Source organism: Anopheles coluzzii, chromosome 3, assembly GCF_943734685.1.
Source record: "Anopheles coluzzii chromosome 3, AcolN3, whole genome shotgun sequence".
In the NCBI taxonomy this organism is placed as follows: Eukaryota; Metazoa; Arthropoda; class Insecta; order Diptera; family Culicidae; genus Anopheles; species Anopheles coluzzii.
The window spans coordinates 78933108-78956603 of NC_064671.1; the positions used below are offsets into that span (position 1 = coordinate 78933108).

Sequence of the window (23496 nt, forward strand, 5' to 3'; positions counted from 1 at the left end):
CTCAAAAAAGATTTTCAAAGTAAAAAAATACGCACAGCGAAGCGCACACGTCGCTCTCCCGGCTGCGCTGCGACGAAAGCGTCCAAGAACTGTTCCCGACCAATTGCTGCCTGTGTGTGTGTGTTTTTTGGTGGCTCCAGTGCTAGCTCGACACAGTGAAACAGTGTTGAAAGTGGTGCAAAGTGCAATATCGAGAAAAAATCATCTAGAAAAAAACGAGCTTAAAATTAAATGCTAACGAGCGCTTGCTAAGGAAAGCGTTCGGTTCGCTGTTGCACCGTTTGTAGGCGTTTTTTTGCTTTGTATGTGTGTGTGAAGATGCAGTGAATGTTGCCGTGCATGAGAGCATCTTGGTTTTTGTGCAAAATAAGAAGAAACATGTGTAAATTACCTATTATCCTATAAGAAAAAGCGTTAAAAATCATCCTTCTTAAGAGGTCCCCACCTCCAGTAAGAACGGGCAAGTGTATGTGGGTCGCGTGTCCCCCCCTGATCATCAACGGCAGCAACAGCATCGCCATCATCATCAGCATAATGCACATTCCAGGGTAATTATGCGAAGGAAAAGCCGTCGCTCGAAGCTCTCGAACGCAGCGCGCAACGGATCGGTCGTGGAAGTGGCAGCACGATGATGGGGTAAACAACAGTTCACACAACAACCCTCGGTGTCCCGTTTACGCAAATAAAGCTGTCCCGTGGAATGTCTCTGTGCGGGAAAAGAGAGTGAGCGAGAAAGAGGCCACTGTGAATGGGAAAGAGGCAAGAGGTATTTTCCATGCCTATGCAATAAGAATCGATACACAAGACGGGACGGGGGCGTGCAAGAGAAAGAGAGAGAAAGAGAGAGGGAATGATTAAATGTGCAATAAAGTGATAGGAGATAACTAAATAAAAAACGGGGCTAAGCAATGCAAGCAAAGCCTACTCGAGGTGGCCCTTTAACCATCTAAGCTGTCTGTGTTTGTGTGTGTGTGTAGGTGGGCCTGGGAAGTGTTTCCCTCTGTGAAGGTCGCCTTTCAAGTGTGTGTTAGTGTGTGTCTTGAAAAAACAAGGAGGCTGTGTCCGAAAGTACACACCAAAATCAGGTGAATCCTTAGTTTTTGGAAAGGGTCAAAGAAGAAGAAGCAGAAACCCCAAAAAAAGCCTTTTGAGTGTTCTGTTCCGAAGAATTTCCAAGTGTCCTCGCTAGTTATGCGCGTCTAGAGTGCGTTCTGTGTGTGTTGGTGGTGGTAGGAAAAGCAACACAGCACAAAAAAGGGATCGGAAAAGAAGTGCCGTGTACGTCCGTTGTGTGCGCGTGTACAAACGAACACGCGCGGAAAGGAGAACGGCCGGAGAAAGGAAGGGTACGGGCCGCAACATGGACGAACGGTTGCTGAACGATCTGCTGGAATGTTCCGTCTGTCTGGAACGGTTGGATTCCTCCTCGAAGGTGCTGCCCTGCCAGCACACCTTCTGCCGGAAGTGTCTCGAGGTAGGTATCTTCCTTCCACAAACTTCCTTTCCTTCCCCTTTCGTTAACAGCTCGAGGTTACACTTGAAAAAGGCCCAAACTTTGGGCCGCTGTGGATGTCAGAACGCTGCAAGAAAAACCCTTGCTAAATGTGCCGGTCAGCTTTTCGAAGGTTCTCCAGGGGTTGCCAGGGGTTTGATGAGATATTTGAAAAAGCTTTTTCACGTCCCCGCTGTCAGAAACAAACAGAAAGATTAAATAGCAAAACAAGTATAAAAAAAGTATTAATTTGTAACAAAAAGTTTGGCACAATTTAGGGGAAAGTGGGGCGAAATGAGCTTTTCGAGCAGTTTAGTGTTTGTTTTTCTGAATTTTCCACAACACACAACTATTCTTACATTATTAAATGTCTCCACCATTTATCTATGGATTAAAAAGAGTTTGAAAATAACGTAATTATATGAAAAAAAGTGTAACATAAAAGTTGATGTTTATGACGCGATGCTATTTTGACACGCGGGGCTAAATGTAAACAAAACGAGAAACGTCGAGATACACTGGGGTAATATGGGTAACAACGAGTTCGGCAAAATGTCACTGTCAATGTCATTAAAAAAATCTGACTAAAACAAAATCTATGTCAGGGTCACGTACTCAATTGTGATAATCAGAGGTGATACTCAAAACGATTGGTGTGACCAGTGCTGCAAAATGTCACCGTCAATGGTAAAAAATTCTGACTGAAACAAAATCCATGTCAGCTTCACGTACTCAACTGTGATGATCAGAGGTGATACTCAAAACTGTTGGTGTGACCAACACTTGCTTGGTGACATTTTAACAACCAACGTTCGGTCAGTCGCTTTGTCATGTCTTTTTTTTTACTGTGAGCAGTCCGGCAAAATATCACTGACATGATCATGACAAATTCCGACTGAATTTCAACGAATTCTACAAAAACACTTCTGATTCCGATTCTGACTCCAAACGAACCCGGATGACTCGGGAAGACTCCGGACTGCCCCGACAACTCCAGACGACTTCGGACTATTCCAACTAAGACAATCAATCTCATCTTCTGCCCGATGATGCTGACAAAGCCAGGGCATTCTGATTTCGTTGCATGGGACCACTCGCAAGCGTGTCATGACCATCGCGATCATCACCGCTAGACAAAATATGACGACCATGTGATTAAACAAAAATTCGTTTAAAAAATATCACCCGTTAGATCATATAAGTCATGTGAGTATGTATCACCTCCGATCATCACAATTGAGTACGCGACGCAGACATCGATTTTTTTTCAGTCATGAATTTTCTTGATAGTGTTAGTGATCAGCACATGTTTAGAAAGCTTGGTCGGCGTGATGATTGAGAGGGCATTCTGCTCAGCTTTTTCAGTCAGAGTATCAGGCTTGGCGCAAGCACTCAAATGTCATCTTCGGCATATCGTGAAGCGCTTTTAATGATTATCAGTATTGATACTCACTGAAAAGCGTGATGGTCTTTATTTTCGGTAGTCACCATCGCAAGATACTCACGACATTTTGCAGTACTGGGTGTGACCAATGCATGATTTGTGACATTTTTGAAACCATGGCTTTGTCAGTCACTATGTCATGACTTTTTTTTACTGTGATCAGTTTCACTGACATTGTTATGACAAATGCTTGCCGTGTAATAGTGTCGAAATAACGAATGCCCATTTTGCCCCATTGACCCCTATACAAAAAAGCTTGACGAACCCTGTCAAAACACACTTGCTCGGATTAGGATTTTCCAATTTTTTTGTTTTTTTGCGCTTTTATTTGGAAGTGGGGGGACGCTTTTGGATGGATCAGGTTTAAATCGTGGTGCGATAATGAGCGATACAAAGCCGGGGCTTAGGGATAAAGTTTCAGGGGGGCGGCCCACCCGGGATCATCTCCAAACCAAGCAGGCCGCGTGATTTGCGTACATAAATGTGTAACAGCGTCGCCACACAACCACACATGGGGAGGGGATGATGTTACTTGGATGCTTGCTTTACCCCCCCTTAAAAGTCTGTTTGCAGCGGTGGAGAAAAGCAAGTAAAAGGAGGACCCGCGCGACGCATTTGCACGCGTGTGCGGTGATGGAAGGGCAGAGGCTCATTTGCAATGCTGGAATTTTGATGTATATCTCCGCGTTTTGATACCAAACCGGCACTCAACCGCCCTCCCCCCTTGGGAAAGGTCGTCTTAACCGGAGCCTGAGAAATCTTGCCCGTCGGACCGCAAAAGAACCAGCAAGAGCTGAGAAAGAATCTTCACCACACAGACACTGGCGCGCGTTCGCACACACACAAACAAACAAAAGAAGGCGAGTCGCGGAAAAGCACATTACCATCGCAACCAAACCCCCCCCCCTCCTTTTTTTTAAACCGCTCCCTCCTCCCTTTGCATTACTCATTGCTCTTGCTTGCGCCGTTCGCCATCCTCCATCGCTGCTCATCCGCCGCTGTTCCTCCTTCTGTATGATGTGCGATCGGTCACGCACACATACAGACACACTGAAGATCTCTGAAGAGGGCTGTGGAGGGGAGGGCACCACCCTCCCAGCCTTTACTAAAAGTACCAACACGATCGTCGTGATGTTGCTGTTTTTGCTTAGCTCTCTTTTTTGTGAATGGGCATTTCATTTTAATAATACCTGCGGCCGCCTTACCGAAGCTCCTCGTTTGACCCCCGTCCTTTGCCCACTGTTCCTCTCTCGTTCCCCTCTTCGTTCCTTGGTATTTTAGGATTGTGTGGCCTGTTCGTCCGAAAGAAAAACAAAAAAGTTCTTACCTTTTTTGGAATAGAAGGAGAAGGAGAAGGAGAGTGAGAAAGACAAAAAGAAGCGATACTTTACCTTCCCTCTTTCAGCATTGGTTGGAAACAAAATAGCCTTGCGTCCGGAAGTGGAATTTTTGATCGGCTTCCCTCTTTTCCCCCCGAAGAGAAGCCCCTCGAAGGGAAGATACGAATCGGCTTTTACCAATAATTGTAGGCGAGAACTCATTTGTGTGTGTGTGCGTAGCTGTGTTTTTAGTTTGCAAAGAATAGCCTGTAATGCTAATGTGGGGTGAGTAGGGGAGTGGGAGTGATAATGATTTTCCATCGCAAATGCCGGCTCCAAAACTCTTTGGGATGCTCTTAAGACGAGATTGCTGCGATGGATGTGGATGCGGTTGCTAGGGCGGCTCCCCAGAAGAAAATGGAAGAATGATTATTATGAAGTAGATGTGAGAAATCAAAGCGAAAGGATTTGAACGGGGGCCGTTTCGTTTCCGTTCCGCAACTTTCCAACTGCTGCTCGCTGCGGCTCTTTTGCTTGATTGATTGGAGCTCTTGTGTTTGGGAGGGGGAAGGCGGGAAGGAAGCGAAATCATAAAGTGCTAAAAATATCATCTCCCTTTGCGGGGGCTCTCCGGGCAGCAACTTAACTTTGTAGCTAGCTGCTGTGTTTGTTAAACACTTTCATCCTGTAATGTGCTTATGTTTGCTTGCGTGCGTGTGTCTGTGTACTTATGACAGAATGAGCTTTCGTTCTGTTCGCCGGGCTAGTCAGGATTTCCTTCCTAGAATTCGGACACTTTAATTCTTCTAGTTTAAGAGCCACACGCCTCCATTTTAAACGCAAATACTTTTAATGCTTCTCTTATGAACTGCTTTTGCTTCAGCATGTTCGAGTGCGCTTCTTGTTCAATAGATATGGTGGCCGACTGATTGTTGCAAACCCATGTTTGATGGAATTAAGTCAATCAATAGGGGGCTTTTACGATATCAGGCAGCTGTTTTATATGGAGTTTGACACCTGGCGGCTGAAATAAAGCCCTGTCAACGCTCCATACGCTCATGAACAATTGATTTTTCTTCTTCTGAAGGATACATATTGTGCAAAAAAAAGGTTAAAAATTGTGTGGATCGCTTTTTTGAAGTTTGATAAAACAACTATCACTCATTCCAAAAATAATAAAAGAAAACAAAACTAACTAAAAATGCGTCTTTGCTGAAATCCAACATGGCACACCGGCACTGTCAAATTGAAACTACAGGGGTGATGTTAATTGTTCGACCGACAGGCTGAAATTTCAGCTTATTGGCTGGAAATAGAAAACGGGTGTATATTTAGTGTGTTTAGCCAACAGTAAGGTGAAGTTCAGCTAAGCAGTTCTTCTTCGTGAAGGTGACAATTGTCCTATACTTGTGCCGGTATCAAATCAAGGTTCACTTCGTGAGGTGTAATGTGGTATACAAAATGCAATTAGCAAGATTCATAAACTTACAGCATTTTGCAAGTCAGTTTCAAACGTAAACGTTGTTATTTACCGCATGCACATGTTACTACATATCGATCTGATATTTAATTTCCATAACATTAATTTTCAATTTCTTCCGCATGATTTTCAACACTTCAACGAGCTTCAGTTTTTTCTCCGAGGTTTGTTCCCGAATCTTATCACCCGTTGACAGGAGAAGTGTTGAAAATCATGCTGAAGACATGAATATTATGGGGTTTTCCAAGTCACTTTCGAATGTGCACATCATTACAGAGTTTTCCAAGTCAGTTTCGAATGCAAAGGTTGTTACAGCTTCGAATTGATTTTTTAACAACATTATTTGGAGTTGTTTTCGTGTAGGATTCTGCTGTACACATGATAAACTAAATAAATCCTGCTGCGGAGCCATAATTAAACAAGATAAGTTAATAAGATTGAAGAAAATATTTTGAGGTATTTACAGCGGCACCCACAGTCTGATGACAGCTCCACAGTACGCTTGCAAAATTCCCCTAATCGATTGCAAAATTCCTCTAATTGATTGCAACACTCCCCTATATGATTGCAAACCTCCACAGCTTTCTTGCAATATTCCCCTACCGATTTGCAACATTCCCCTTAGTGATTGAACTATTCCCTGATATGATTCGAAACCCTGTATTCATCACATTAAAGCTAATCCACATCAATCGGATATTTCGTTTCCATCATCTTAATTTTTAATTTCTGCTATATGATTTTTAACGCGCCTCGAGCTGAATTGAGGTCTTGAAAGTTGTTTGTTATGTGTTTAAAATCATGTGTATAAATTTAAATTTCATTATTACGCAAATACACCATCTTACAGGTGTTGAAAAACATCTTGGAGGCGAAGAATAACTATGTGCACATTCGAAAGTGATTTGGAAAATCCTGTATTGTTGTTCTACATTTAAAAACTATTTTACTGGGTTTTCCAAGTTACTTTCGAATGTAATCATTGTTTTTCGCCACATGCAAGAAGTTATTCCACATCACTCCGATATTTCATTTTCATCATAATAATTTTCAATTTCGTCAGCATGATTTTCAACACAACTTGTAAAGAAAAAGAAAACAGCGCCTAAATGAATGTGCCAAAAGCACTTCTACTGGAAGATCCAAATAATTATAATCTTTTTATGAACTACGAAACGGAGGAAAAAGCGAGTTTTTTTTTGTTTGTTTTCGAAAAGATGATGAATTCGTTTGCACGAATAAAACAAATCTTGGTTGAAATTTGAATACAATGAATTTCTTCCTGAAGACAGGCATTCTTTGTTCTATGATGTTTTATTTTATTTTGTGTTCTTTGTGTCATCTTTTATACAAGATTTGTTAAAAGATTGAATTTTTTAACTCATTCGAATCGGTGCAGTGTACAAAGTGTTGAAAATAATGCAGAAGAAATTAAAAATTACTATGATGCAAATGAATTATCAGATCGATATAGAATAACATTTTGCACAATGCGGAGAATGACAATGTTTACATTCGAAACGGAGATGGAAACCCCTGTAACTTAAAAATACAAATTGTTATTTTACCAGTAACAACATAGTTGACGTAATTGCATTCTCTAATGAATTATTTGTTGATTTTTACATTATAATCTATAGTATATTTTTCTTATGTGTCATTTAATTTCTTATTGTGAATTACAATGGAAAAGAGAATTGTTTCAATTTATAAGCTCACTCACTCATCAATTCATCTATCGCTGGAATCGTTTAACATTTTGTAACCATTTTGGCGAACGTTTTACAAAATAGCTCTTCCCTTTCCTTTCCCTATCATCTCTCCTCTCTCCATTCTCTCCTCACCCTGTCTCATCGTCTGAATATTGATTTATTTTATTTTTATTCTTCCAAATTCGCCTGCGCGCGCGCTCGCTCCTCGTCTCGCATATTCCATTTTATTCCAATCCAATGATTCAATCAAACTTTGTTTCGCACGGTTCACGTTTCGCACCTTTCCGGTTGGTGGCTCACGGGCAGTGGGACCGAGGAAAGGGATTTCCCTCCCCGTTTTATCTATGCATGTCACACAGAAACCGGCGTCTGCCAAAAATAAAACAAAAATTGCCTGTCTGCCTGCCTGCCCCGGTGAAGCGCTGGGAAGACATTTCGGTGGTCCTAATCTCATATCCACTTCCAAATCCGGTCCCTGATCCGTGCGCCGTCCACCTGTTGCTGTTGTTACCCGCACCGTCGTGCTCTCGGTGTAAAGTGTTTCTGCACTCGAAGCAAGGCTGTTGTTGAAGTTTTTTTTTTATTTTATTTTTTTTTAAATATATTTCCTCATCTTTTGTGAGCAGAGCTACAGGCGGACCTGTTACGCTTCTAACCACCGTACAAATACTCACACATTCTTGCTTGGAAGACGCCCTCTGGCCAGCCCCCTCCCTGTGGAATGCTGTCGCCTCGGTGATGTTTTCTGCCGTGTTTAGTTTGGGTCTCTGTTTGCCTATGAATAATGCTAATTGGGAGGGGTATATTTTACAGCGGTGAAACGGTCAAGAGATGATGAGGACCGCTCTCTTAGCGGCAGCAATGACAGGGTAGAAAAAAGGAAGTGTAAAACGGTCTTAGCCTTACCGCACACATTTAACATGCACTTGAGAAAATTGCTTCGAAAACGAGAAATAATGGAAGCGAGCGAGCGAGCATGCGTTTGTGGTGTTGTGACCGTTGTCTCGATTGCTGCAGGTTGCTCCAGAAAAAAAGTGATCCTCCCGGGCAGTTCCAGTTTTGCAGCAGGAGGATCGGTGGCGGGTTTGGGCATCAGGTTGCTGTGTGCCTTCGTTTCGATAATTGCAACGACTGGCACTCTCTCTCTCGCTCACCTCCATTGTTCACATGCCCATCTAATTGTTGGCCAATCATCATTTTGGTTACGACTGAACTGCTCGCTAAACGCGGCATAAATTTTAGGATCGCTCGGGGGAGGTTTTCGGGAGTCCTGGGCGGATGTGCTGGGCGCAGCAGAAGTTGCGACATTACGTCATGTGGCTTGTGTGCAAACGTAGAAAAATAAAAACTTTTCGGTATTTTTTTTGTTTTCAATTTTTTTTGTAAAGGTCACGAAGAAAAGGGCAAATCCTTGGCATTTCCTTGGCAACATTTTGTGACACCCCGAACCTAGGGGCAGCTCCCTAGCTTTTTTCAAAAATGTGCACCGAACGGGCCAGAGAGCTCGAGTAGGCGAAATTTTTTTTTTTGCTAAAACCCCTCAAAACGTGTCAGGAACGCACCCTAGATGATGAAAAGTGCAACCAGAATGTCAATCGACAACATGCCCGGGGGTACAAATTTGCTCTACGCGTCCCTAGGTAGGGTACTTTTTCATACAAACATCAAAGTGTACGGTGCACAAAGTGCGCGGAACAAAAATTGCTCGGTCAGACCTAGGACGGGAGATTGGTGGTCCTTTTTTTAAGCCTGCCATGGAGGTTAAAAGGTCAACGATTTTAAATGATGCAATTTATTCATGAAGCTTAATGGGAAGGGGTTGGTTTTCTCTGTTTTGTTTGCATAAACGAAAGAAAGACTCTCTTTAGCACACACAAAAAATACACACACAAAAACCAATCAATCTTCAAGAAGGTAGTCTTACCTGATACCTGAGCATAGCATAGGAGCAAGACCCATTTGATGGTTTCAGCTGGAAAACCTGTATCAGCGGAAATATTCCAATATTAATACCGAAGTACGTTTATATCCCAAAACTAGATGACAATTGGGTTGCGCTGTTTTATATTTTCACAACTATTTGATGGACACATTGTTTATGCTTAGTAAAATGATCATAACATTAATGAAAATATATTTCGATTAATTTTGGAGCATTTTCAATGAATTACTTTGTTTCAAAAATAATGTTTCTACGATTTAGTAAATATTAAAGAACAATATAACCAATTGCTTCAACCTCAAAGATTCATGAATTTCTAAAGATTCGTAAATCTCAAAGATTCATGAATTACAAGACTCATGAATCTCGAACAAATCATGAATTTCAAAAGATTCATATATCTCGAAAGATACATCCATCTTTACAAGGTACATAAAGATCAACATCAAGATACAAGGATTCATACATCTCCAATAATAGAGCTTGATAATAGAGGCCACCTACGTGACCACCATGTACAGACTTTCAAGACTTCTGGGCAAGTACCACGCAGCCGGATAGTTTGTCATGCTACGGGGAGACGGTCCCGGCGAGGCTTGTACCCACGACGGGCATGTTGTTAGGATCGCGCAAATTCAATATTTTGAAAATCATACATCTCTAAAGATTCATGAATTCCAGGAAATATATTAATTTTAATGGATTTATGACTCTTTTAGATTCATGAATCTTTGAAGATTTGTATTTTGAGATTCGTGAATCCTTGGATATTCATAAATCTTTGGAGATACATGAATGCTTTGAGATATATCCTTGGATATGAATCTTTAAAGATTCATGAATCGAGACTCGAATCACTCATTACTGAAGATTCACATGAATGGATCCCAAGAAAAGATTCATGAAACTCTGATTCATGATACTGAGAACTCATACTCAATCGACGAATTGTCAATCCATTAGTGTGGATTTTGGACGAAAGGCATCAGTGGGCGATTTTTCTTTGAAAGTGATGCAAGTGAGACGGTTACAGTCAATTGTGAATGATAAAGGACCTTGTTAGGAGCATTTTTGTTCGCTACAATTAAATATAAGGACTAGTTACCATCGATATTTGGCGCTCAGATTTTCAGATTTTTAGTCGAAATTCTTATGTCGTTTGGTGACCAAGGAGCTACGATTTGACACCGTTGGATTACTATTTGTAAAGAGCCGTCAAAGATAAGTGTTACGCCAACAAAACAGATATGATGAAGCTTACAAAAAAATTCACTGTACCATAGCCGAGATAGGACTGCACACAGTTCAAAATGTACTCAAAAATTGAAGCGACGGTATTGGGTCGTGACAGCCATGCGGATAAAATCATATTCCATTACTTCCCGGAAGAATTAAGCTGTCAAATTTCATAAATAGTTAGTAAAAAGCTCTTGTAGTTTTCATTTTGTAATGTAATGTGCTCTTGTAATGTACAATATTTAAGATAGTTTTCCTCCATTTAAGCATTGGCGGATGACTGTGTATCTCCCTGTAGGGAAACTATTATAGGGACCCTTTCCGTTTGAAGCTCGTAGGCTGAAATTTCAGCCTGTCAGCTGTTTGCATTGTATAGCAGTTTTCGAGCAGCTATCTAAGTGAGTATAATATACAGGTGGGCTTATCCCAAGTTGTTTGAATTTAGAAGACTGATTTTTATCGCTTCTGCTTCTGAATGAAGATTTTAAGAGTGTTTTGAGTATTCGTCTAGCCTGCAGAAAGCTCGTTGGAGCTTCTGCTCGTTTTTCACTCGTTCTGTCAAAAAGTGATATTCAAATTTGGTTATAAAAAAAATGCTATGAGACCACCTGGACTACATGCACTTTGATTCCAGATTCGATCACCTGATTTATTTAATGCACCTTGGGATAAATGTAAACAAAACCGTGTTTTCGAGCAGGTACTCGAATCTAATTCTAGCTTTTAGGCTAAAATTTTCTCGACTGAAAATTGCAGGCTAGTTTTTTGTGTGGTTTTGTATGGATTGTTTACATGATTTCAGCCTCCAACTGTCAAACTCCATACTAACTAGAATCGTGAAGGCCCCCATATTTAGTTATGAACTGTGCTCAGAGAAACCTTCATAAGCAATAAATTTGTTATCATATTTGTAGCACGACCTATCGATTGTTTTAAACATCCTTAGCGCAAAGATCGCTGTTTAGAAGAAAAAAATCCTATCAATTATGAAGCTACCAAGCAGCCCCGCGTCTGCAGCCTTGTGAGTTTCCAACTGATCCGACCCGGTGGTGGTACGCCTTGATGATGTCTTTCTGTTGTGCTCTCAAGCACAAAAAGGAACAGAAAAGGAACACAGCAAACCCCCCCCCCCCCCCCCTGCGCGCAAGGAACAAGATTAAACCTGTTCGTCCTAACACTGTTCGAGATGAAATGGTTGGAACTTCTAAACGTCATCAAACCGGTTTCCCCCTTGCGCAACAAACACCAAACCACGTGCATCGCCCGCTGTGGGGCGTGCTGTGGGAAAGTCGTTTCTACAGGCTTGGTTTCCGAGGCTCTGGGGCTGCTGCCCTCCAAGAAGTGGTTTGGCAAATTTCGCGCATTTGCTTATCGAAGTGAATGCGAAGGTCTTTTTCCTTCTGGCGACTGGTTCACATGATTCATCCGGCTTCGCGCCGCGCTGTGTGTGTGTGTGTGTGTGTGTGTTGGTTATTTCTTCTTTGGATGCCTTTTTTCGTGTGTGCTGCCGACACACCATATCGTTCGTACCGGGGTTGCATCACTCCATAAAACGGGGCTGGCTTTTTTTAGCACATGTCGTCAGCTAATATGAACGCATCCGTTTGTGTTTTTGCTGTGAGAGCCACACAGCAATATTCTTTTTAGAAAGGATTAATTAAATGTCGTTCATATTTGCTCGTTTTATTCGTGCGCTAAATGAAGTGCGCTAAACTCTCCACCGCGCAACCATTGCACTGACACGTTTATTTGCATTTATGGAGCACACAACAACAACAGCAGTATCGTAGCCGCCAGCACTCGAATCTCGACCTCCGCTTTACCGTAGTTTCGAACCGGATTTTGCTTCGTTATGCGCAACTTGGGCGATTTTTTGCATCAGCCCTGTTGTCTCGCCGCTGTGTTGGTGTATCTATGCTCTGCTTGCGCACACACAGCTTCTGCTGCTTATCCTTGCGCCTTATGCAATGATGATGTGGTATGGAATCGAACTCCTCGTGGTGCCCATGCTGCTCCACCTTCACACACAGGCGTTCGCTTTAAGATCAGGTCGCTAAGACACGCTAAGAAAATGGCAAATGGCAGCTGTGACAGTGCCGCCGTCGTCGCCCTCCGCCGGACACCCACGGGCAGAGTTGTGCAGTGCATTGTATTGAACACGGTGGTGCGGTTTTGCGGCTCGCGTCTCTCACCGTCCAGATCCCGGGCAAAGGAAGCAGCGGCAGCCACAGTGGGATAAATAAATTGCCACATCGATTGGAAACAGTTTCCTTCCAGTTCGTGGAAATGAAGGATCGCATGGTTGTTTTAGGAGAGTTTTAATTCGATGAAAAATATTTTGAATTATGTATTTAAACATTAAAACGATGCATATTTCATGTATACACAACTCGAAAGCCTTGATCCTCGTATTGGGAAGTAACGGTTGAGTCTACTATTATCTAGTCTAATGAGACACCAATCGTGCCTATGCAGGGATTTCCAAGTAATTTTCAAATGTGCACATCATTATTCGCGACTTCCAAGATGTTTTTCAACAGCTGTCAAATGGTGTGTTTGTGTCATAATAAAATTGCAGTTCTTACACATGATTTTCATTACACCACAAAGAACTGTCAAACTCAATCCGGCTTGAGTCGTGTTGAAAATCATGTGGATGAGCTGAAACATTACTTGGAAGCAAGTACAACATTTGACAGCAGTTGAAAAACATCTCGCAATCTATGAAAAATGTTGCAGACATTGGAAATTGACTCGAAAAACCATGTAAGATCACTCTTTACAAGAGATCCAAAATATGTACCATTATAGTAATAAATTTCTCTCCTACTAATTAGATTTAAATATAAAGTATTGATACATTACACTCTAGTACGGTATACGCAGTAAAAACTGGTGAGAAGAGAATTATGCGTTCCATATATGTATTTGTTAACCAATTCTACTTCAAAAGTAAAATTTAAAATATTTTCAAAGGTTCCTTATCTTGAAAGACCAATATAATTTTACATAATTTAATATAATATAGAGTGATGAATTTTATGAATAATTAAAAAAAATAGAATAATCGCGAATAAATGCTGCTGTGTAAAATTGCACTAGCAGATAAGCATCATTCATATTGATTAGCAGCGGCCATGCGTATCAAAATAGTTTGTTTAGTAAATAAAAATATTTACTATTTTTACGGCTATCAAAATAATGTTTCCGAGATCATTGACTAGCTATATTTGACGCGGTTTGATTAGTAATTAATCATCAGCGTATAACCGAAAGAAGGAAGCGTTTTATTTACAAACATATTAGAAATTGTATCGTGTAAGATGGGTTTTGAAAATCGCTCTAATTCCCCTCTTCGGGCGTGCTAATTCATTAACATCAAATCTTGGTAAATATATCATATCAAATCGGCGTTTAAAAGATTGATACACATTGTAAACATAGGTCGATTGCGTTATATAAAACTGTGTTTAGAACCGCTGTACTGGACAGAAGCGTCACGGTGCCTTGGCAGAGTCATTGGACCAACGCACCGCAGATCGTGGGTTCGAATCTTATCATGATCAAATTCTTGAAATTGAGGCAAAGACAAAAAAAAATGTGATTATAAAAAACTTTATCGTAATTACAGCGTAATTAAAACGTTAATTTAATCAATTCTATATGTGCGCTTTTTGCGTGCAGCACATAATCAACTTGGCAGTACATATTTTAGTTATTTTATGAACTACAAAAAAGGAAACATTGCCGTATGCTCTTCACTTTTCTTCCAATTTAATATTCGCAATGAAAGCATTTGTGTGCAAAAAGAAAAAAAATGCCGATTGTTTTTTTTTTACTTTATATTTTGATTATGTTTCATCATGAAACGTGAAAACCCCATCTTTATTATTCTGCACACCGTTAAGGAGCGGGAACTCATAATCGGTTCATCTTTTGCCCAAGCTGTATGAGCCTTTTTTTTGCAATATTTAAATGTAATTACCGAAGTAATTATTTCCATCAGGGTCACAAACTTAAGAGAAGTGTTTTAAACACACAAAAAACCTTTTCAGTGACTATAATAAAGTAACATTTCAACGGCGAAAAGCAACGTCATTTGCGTTGTTTTTTGCTACCGCAAGAATTTGCATTTGAAATAGGGGCCACCGGTCTATCCAAAGCAGTCCGTTTCAACGTTTAGTTCCAGCTTAATGTCACGATTAATAGAAAGCGACTGTGTGTTGTCTTGCATACGCTGTAGAGTGTGTTTCTGTTTGCACGCGTTTGCATTGGGCGTGAAAAACGTGTTACCTTTCGGCACCACAACAACATCGAAAGCAACACATTTTGTGCCACTGTGCGCAACATTAAAACACATGCTTGCGGAAACACTCCATGCTGCTGTTGCTGCTGTTCCCAAGCGTCCCCAAAACACATGGCATTCGTTGCACGGTTGCACGGAAACACGGCACAGAGCCGCGGTGCACTTTACGATTTGCACACTAAGTAAAAGAAAGCAAACGTCTTGTAGAGGTTTGTGTGATGGGCGTCTCTCTGTTCTTAGCAAACAAAAAGAGCGGTTCCGCTCTCCTCACCACTCTCAAGCAACACGGGCAAGATTAAACCACCCCGGAAACGGAGTGTGATGATGGCGTTACAGACTCGGTGCTTGAAAAATTACACACCGTTATGGCATAATCGTTTTCCTAGTATGCTATTTTTAAACCCGAACCCGCCCACCCACGGGAAGCTCTTCAAGTTTATCAAAAGAAATAATTTAATGTGGACAATTAACCAACAACGTGTGTCGTATGTGTTTCGCAAGACTGAAAATTGGGATCGGTTTTCATTTTCGATCAATCGATAAAAAATGAATCGTAAAATGTTTCTCCAAACATTAACCAATAAAAGGTTGTTTTATTGATTTTTGAGTATTGCGTATCGTCACACTTATCGCATCCTGTTGCGCATGGTGTGAAGTGGATGACTTTAGTCGGTTATCGTTTAATTGTCTTCTATCCCCGTCCGAAAGATAACCGGCCATGTGTGTGAGCTGTCTGTTGTCTTATCGTACAACAGCATTTCTCCAGCACTTCTACCGCCTCTCTTTACTTGCCCAGCCTACTTACTTACCGCTTTTTTACTCCCTTTTCTCTCTGTACAGGAAATCGTTGCCAGCCACCAAGAGCTACGATGTCCCGAGTGTCGCGTCCTGGTCGAGGTGCGAATCGACGAGCTGCCCCCGAATGTCCTGCTGATGCGAATACTGGAAGGTATGTTGCTCGCACGCAACCCTCTCGATTATGAAGTCACTCACCAAAACGCATACCCATTCCCTTCCTTTGCAGGTATGAAGACGGCGGAACTGAACAGCCAGAACACGAGCCAGACGACCAACGGCAGCGGCAAACCCACGTGCAATCGCAATCAATCACATGGCGCCGCACCAACGTCGAACGCAAATGCGGTCAACTATCAGCAGCAGCAGCAGCAGCACCATCAACACCACCACCAGCAGCAACATCCATCATCGGGGGGCGTGCATGGTGCTAAAATAGGCAAATCGTCCAACGGCCAGGGTACGGCGGACGGCCAAGCGCAGCACCCGCACCATCCATCGCATCCGCAGCAGCAGCAGCATCATCACCATCCGCATCAGCCACTGTCGCGTATTATTGCGTCGAGCGGTGTCACTGGCACGGGCCCGAATGCATCGCTCGATCTGTCGAAAATCCCACACGCCAAAGCGTTTTACGATTTTTCCTCCAGCGAGACAAGGTAGCGAAACAGTTTGTGTGGGCTTTTCACACTGTGGAATGTGGCTTTTGTAAAGGCGGTTGGACATTATAACGGCCACGGCGATACTCACACGGGTTGCTTGCTTTTCTCTCTTTACTTTCCAGCGATATAAGCTTCCGCAAGGGTGACATTATTATACTGCGGAAGAAAATCGATCACAACTGGTGCGTGGGAGAGGTGAACGGGAAGGAGGGTGCGGTGCCGCTGAACCACATCAAGGTGATCGTGCCGCTGCCGTTCCCGCAGTGCAAGGCGCTGTACGATTTTCGCATGGGCCCGACCGAGGAGGAGGGCTGCCTGACGTTCAAGAAGGGCGCCCTGATACACGTGCTGCGGCGCGTCGACCAGAACTGGGCGGAGGGCCGAATCGGGGACAAGATTGGCATCTTTCCGATCTCGTTCGTCGAGATGAACGGGCTGGCGAAGCATATGATGGACACGGCACTGAAGCAGTAAGTGGTCGAAGGGTCGCTAGGGAGTCTATTATCGATTTATAGGGTTTTCCAGCAGTTCTCATAGCTGTGGGACACTTTATTAACACTTTCTTTCGTGAAATGAACTTAATGTAATGGGAATTGGACTCTATAGCACCCTTGTTGGACAAATCCAATAGGAATTTCCAACGAGCCTGTCCAGAAAGGATACCATCGATTCCAATTTCCAACAAATGTTCACTTCACTATAGGAAAGAGTCAAGGAAGTGTCTCACAACTATGAGAACCCCTGGAAAACCCTATATATCCTCTCGAATTGCTAATCAAATTTTGTTTTTGTTTTTTTCAGCATATTGAACAACTCGAATCGAACCGTACCGCCGACACCGTTCGATCTAAATGCCAGTAGTGCCACCAGCAGCAGCGACACGAGCTCCAGCGTAACGACCAGCCCCAACTCTTCCACCAGCACGACCAGCTCCAACTCGAGCACCGCGCCCAGCAGCCCGACGGCTCACTTCCTGCAGCAGCAGTCGCAGCCCGCCGCCCAGGCAGCCGGCAGCAAGCAGCACCAGTCGAAGCGCTCCGATCCGGCCAATCGGGAAAAGCGTCACTCCCTCACCACGTCCGGGCTGTCGACGACGGCGACCGGTGGACCGTTGCAGCCGAGCCAGGCCGCACCGCACCGACATTCGACGGAAATGTTAAACACCGAAGCAGCTGCTGCTGCTGCCGGAGATGCAAAACCGTCCCGCCAATCGGTCGATGCGACGACGGCGGCTGCGGCAGCGCCAACGACGTCCACGGCCACTGCCACGGCCTACCAGAAGTGTAACGCGACAAAAGCTAGTCAAATGTACCAGCAGCATCCGCAGCTGCCGACGATGTACGTTGCGCTCTACCCGTACAAGCCGCAGAAACCGGACGAGCTCGAGCTGAAGAAAGGAGGTGAGTTGTGTGTTGAAATTGGTTTTCGTTAGCACTTTTCATCCGCCCCTGTCAAAGTTGTATTGATTTGAGCGTATGTTTTTTGTTTCTCCATTTCCTTTGCAGCCGTCTACTATGTCACGGAACGGTGTCAGGATGGTTGGTTTAAGGGTACAAACTGGCAGAAGAAGTCGGGCGTTTTCCCCGGCAATTATGTTGCCATCCACAAGGGCCGTGATGGTGCTTCGGTAGGTTTTGTTTTTATTGTGCTCAAGAAGAATGTGTTTTGTTATATTTAATGCCATTTTTCCCATACTTTCCGCTAGTCTGCAACGCGCAACGCGAATGCCCACTCCTTCGGCAAGATGAGCAACCTCTCCAGTCCGCAGCAGCAGCAGGCAGCCGGTGGTGGTGCATCGTCCGCCCTGAACGGTTCCAACGGTGCCATGAGCAGTCCATCCAACGGTGGATCGGCCTCTCCCCAACAACCGCTGCAGCTGCCCGAGCTGCCGCCACGTAATACAACAATCCCACAGCAGCAGCAGCAGCAGGGCATGAAGTATATTGATTCCATCTTCGGTCGTCAAGGTTCGCTGGACGGTGGAGGACCCGGTTCGCCGAACAACGAGCTGCAGCAACCGGCTGCAGGGCAGGAGGCCACCACGACACCGCCGGCAGCGGGTGGCGGAAAGGTAAAGAAGGACTCGTCGGCGGTCAGTTTGATGAAGCGGCTGACCAACATGAAGCGTTCGAAATCGCCTACCGGTGGCTGTTCGGGCGGTACGGCCAATCCGGCGTACACGAGCGACAGCTCGCTGTTCGAAGAGATGGCCGGGGCGGCGGATGCGGCAATGCTCGCGTCCGGCGTTGGCTCAGCAGCACAGCTGGCGAAGCCACACTTTAAACAGATCGCCAATCCAGTGCACGTGAGGTAATTAAATAAGCAAAACAAAATATTACTTTTTGTGTGGTTTGTAAGGATGTTTAAAGAATATTTTCAATTTTAATTGCAGGTCGGGCTCCTGTCCAAGTCAGCTGCTTCAGAATTTACCGATGGATTTGATGCTGAATGGGGCGGGCGTAACGCACTCTTCCCAGCAGCAGCAGCAGCAGCAACAGCAGCATACCCATCAACAGCAACAACATCATCATCAACAGAATCATCCCGCTCTGGCAGGAGTGCGCGGTGAAAACGTTCCAATGATGTACGGTTCCCAGCGTATAAAACCGCACAAAGAGCGACCATCGATGCACGGGTAAGCGGTTATACAGGGGGTTTCTCGCAGTCACTTTCGAATGTAAACATTGTTTTTCACCCTGTGCAAGAAGTTATTCCTCAGCACTCTAATATTTCATTTTCATCATACAAGGTTTTCCGAGTCAATTTGAAATGTCTACAATATAATTTTTATTTACTGCCAAATGTTTTTCGACAGCTGTCAAATGCTGTGTTTGTATCACAATAATGTTTCAGTTCTTCCACATGATTTTCAACACATCTCAAGCTGGATTGATTTTGACAGTTCTTCGTGATGTGTTGAAAATCTTGTGTAAAAATTAAAATATCATTATGAAGCAAATACACCATTTGACAGCTGTTGAAAAACATCTTGGAGGCGGTGAATAATGTGCACTTGCGCAAGTAACTTGGAAAACCCTGTAATAATTTTTAATATCTTCAGCATGATTTTCAACACTTTACCTGTCAACGGGTGATGAGATTCGGCTTCCAACCCCGGTGAAAAAACATGCAGCTCGTTGAAGTGTTGAAAATCATACTGAAGAAATCGAAAATTATTATTATGGAAATGAAATATAAGATCGATGAGTAATAACATTTTCCAAGCGGTGATTAACAATGTTTACATTCGAAACTGACCTTTATCGATTCTCAAGAGGATAAGAAATTAAATTTAAAATTTCACTCGTGCAGGTTCAAGTATGGCGATCATACCGTGGTGACGGCCATGCCCAAACACATCGCGCATGAAGCGCCCGCCTCAACGTCCTCCTCCCATATGGTCGCGAAGCAGCAGCAACAGTCCCACATCTATCACCGGAAGTCCCAAAGCCTGGACGCGTCCGCAATCATCTCGCAGCTCGGCCCATCGCAGCACACGTCCGCCACAGCAACCGTGGTCCCAACAGTGGCCGCTAATGGAACACCTTCCAAAACGTCCTCCAAGTCGTCCCACTCGCAAACCGTTCGGGAGAGGTTAGTTTGGGAGAGAAAACATGCCCGAATAATTTGCAATTAACACCTAATGTTTCGATTCGTTTCCTCCCACTTAGATTCAAATGCATCGTGCCGTACCCACCGAACAGTGAGTACGAGCTGGAGCTGCGCGTCGGCGACATTGTGATGGTGCACAAAAAGCGTGATAACGGATGGTACAAAGGAACGCACGCGCGGTCGGGCAAGACGGGCCTATTCCCTGCGTCGTTCGTCGAGCCGGACATCTGATACGGTGCGGACAAGCACTACGGTGCCGTCCGGCAAGTACAACAGCAGCAACTGTGGAACAACTAAAGTGCAACACATGTACCTTCGGGGATGGTTCGAGAAACCCCCTGAATTGCTTTTCCTGAACTTTCCTTTCGTACCCGTTGGTTTGGTGAAATGAAAATGGTTGAATTATATTTAGGTGCTTGTTTGCTGAGAGAATTGTCCGGACCACCTTAGCACAGACGATATTGTCGATCGCGAAATGAAACAAAGAACTGAGTTGAGTGTGAGCGAAGCGCATATTCCAGTACGCGGTACTCTCTACGCAATAGTAGCATTTAATAGAACAGTATTGTGTTATACTTATACACCGGTCGTCGGTTACGATCTTCCAATGAACTCCTCATATATGCATGACTGTTACATTTTACTGTTGATCGGTGCGTGATGATCGGTTAGTCTAAAATCGTTTGATATCTTGATGGTAAATTGAATCTCTCTCTCTCCGCCCCTTTCTTTGTGCTAAACTAAACTCCCGCCATGACCCAGCGATCGGCGATATAATAGGTGCTTTTTTTACATTCGTTTCCCTCCCATCCAATGCAATTTTTATGTGTGAGTAATTTCTTTCGACGGTGCTGAGATGTTTTACAATTAGTTTTTCATAGTTTTTCACGCTAGGTGTAAGCAATTTTAATGATTATTTTGCGCTATATTATTAGTTCGCCATACATCTTAAACGAGACTTTATTGTTTCTGTTAACAAACAAAAAAACTTTAATCCGTATACTATTATGCTAACAATTTTAACTGAATAGTTTTATCTCTTTTTATTTTAAATTGCATATTGCAGCGGGAAGGTGGTGCAGAATCACCCTGTGTTTCTTTTAGCTTTTAAATACTCAGCTCAATATACTATCAAACAGGCATGGGTGCGGTAATATCTATCAAATAGATTGCAATCGTATTCCACAAAACGCAACAGCCATGGGCAAAGGAAGGGATAATTGTACAGATTTATTAGGAGGAGGAAAAAAACAAAAAATGATACCTTTATTTCGGCAACTCTCTCCGTACTCTAAAACACTATCGACTACTACTTCTTGTTCGTTATCTGTGAAAGTGTGTGATTGAATTTTAGCATATTTTAAATTGTACAAAAAAGCAGGAGCAAAATCCAACAACAAAAGATAACTGTTTTCTCGCATGAGAGTGATGAGATGGAGGACAAAAGTAAAACACCCCAAAACTAGTTTGATATGTTTGTGCGCTGTGCTGGAAAGTGCAAACAAGCTCAGTTTAGGCGTAAAAAAAGCGAACTAAGGCACGGAATTACGGTTAAAAATTACGTGCAGCTGAAGGGAGCAGCAAAAAAGAACACTGTTAGGAAAATTGTATATGTGTGTAGTGTTTGGGTACTACCTTTGTTATGTAGAAACAAAACGTTAAGGAAAATGAACGCTGGTGTCTAATACTATTAATGAGGGATAGAAGCAGAACAAGGAGAAGAAGAAGAAATCACGCATATATATTTAGTTTAGCAAACTCTACTAGCCATAGTGTTGAGGGAAGAATCTTCGATGAGAATGTGGAAGGTGTCGCAAGCACAAATACTGGATACGGATTTATAACAGCAACAGAGGATGACAGACACTAGTCTAAAAAACAAATCGGGCAAATCGTTACATGTTGATGTTACTGATTAGATAACTTACATCTCACATCGTTTTCGATCATTTTGATAGAGACAAATGAATGTCTGTGTGCGTGCGTGTGTGTGTGTCTGTGAGAGAGTGCAGCGTTCCTTCGCCATGTAATACAGGTAAAAAAGAAACAGAGATAGAGATCTTATCTTAGAACACCAAAATTCGTCACAAATTTGGACAAAAACAACTCACAACCAACTCCATCCATCCCGTCGTTTAATGCGGCCATTTATATAGGTACTGACTGTGCATGATTGGCGGTAGAAAAGGAAGCGATGAGAGGTAGTAGCAATGTAAACGATAGTGGACTGATTTTGTTTCTTTAAGGAAAAGTAAAAGAGAGAAAAAATAAGCGCCTCCCAATGTGTTTAGTCCTATGGCACACTTACAGCGATTGCGAGTTGTGTGTGTGTAAGTGTGTACCTAAATTAGACAGATTCGTAACAACCGCTACGTACTATTTGTCAGTGGAATATACAAGGTATAGCTAATAGATCTGATCGGAAAATGCGCAATAGAAAAATGATTCGAGAGACTAAAGGGTATCGTCTGTATCTGTATCTGTCTGTCTGTGTCCAATCTGTGTGTATGTATGTGTGTGTACGTGTGCATGTATTTTCTTGGACAGAACAAAAAATACCACAGAGTATTAGTGTGGTAATTTAGGTGAAATAAAACGAGCAACAAATTCGAAAATAAGGGTAGACGTATGGATTTTATTACTGTGCCATTGTCATGCATACGGATGACTTTTTGGGAATCATGACGATTTAGAAGAATTGTGGATTAAACTGCATTAAACTGATGAAATTTTACTCCAATTTTAATATCACTTGTTAATTTGGCCCAGTTACAGGGTTATGCAAGATATGTAATTTTAAGAAACTTTAGAATACGTGCAAAGGGTTTTTGAAAAGACGTCAATTACTGGTGACTTTTAAAGGACACATTAAGAGAAACTGATTCCTGAAACTGAGAGATTGATCCCGAACGCATGTTCATTCTGGAATTATACAGATCTCATACTGATACTGGAATTGACATCAATCCTTTCCAGATGTTAGAATTGGTCATAAACCTGCAATGGCCCTAGAACTGACCCTAACTCCTTACCGGTCATGGAACGGATCCTGATATCATACCGGTCCTGGAATTGATTTTGACGCTATACCGGTCTTGGAACTGCTCCTAAAACTCTTCCGGTCCTGGAATTGATCCAAAACCCACACAAACTTACACTGATCCCATACCGGTCCTGGAACTGATTTTGACCCCATACAGATGTATGTAACATGTACCTACCGGCACTGGAACAGATATCCAGTCCCTGATACTGCTCCCTGTTTAATTCGGAGCCAAACATAGGTTATTGGTCGCAGTAACTTTTTTTTTACTAATGTTGTCGCAACATTTCCATACCTTCGGACCTACAGTGCCAGCCACCAGAAGTAGAATACCTATATTCTGGTTTCCTTTTCTTCGAGGCTTCCTGGTCAGTTCCTTTGATCACTTTTTTTCTTCCTCAAAACAATCCACACACGTTGTAGATGACTTACTTTGTTTATATTTTAGCTTTC

General features: G+C 42.9%; 1 protein-coding gene across 1 annotated transcript; it reads left to right on the top strand.

Moving 5' to 3' along the window:
• LOC120956797 (E3 ubiquitin-protein ligase SH3RF3) lies at positions 1–22618 on the top strand. Its single transcript, XM_040378534.2, has 10 exons — positions 1–1474; positions 15772–15880; positions 15956–16385; positions 16511–16858; positions 17190–17788; positions 17894–18015; positions 18094–18698; positions 18781–19023; positions 19701–19982; positions 20060–22618. Exons 1-10 carry the CDS (start codon positions 1361–1363, stop codon positions 20229–20231), a joined length of 3024 nt encoding a protein of 1007 aa, XP_040234468.2. The 5' UTR covers positions 1–1360; the 3' UTR covers positions 20232–22618.
• The last annotated feature ends 878 nt before the right edge of the window (positions 22619–23496 follow it).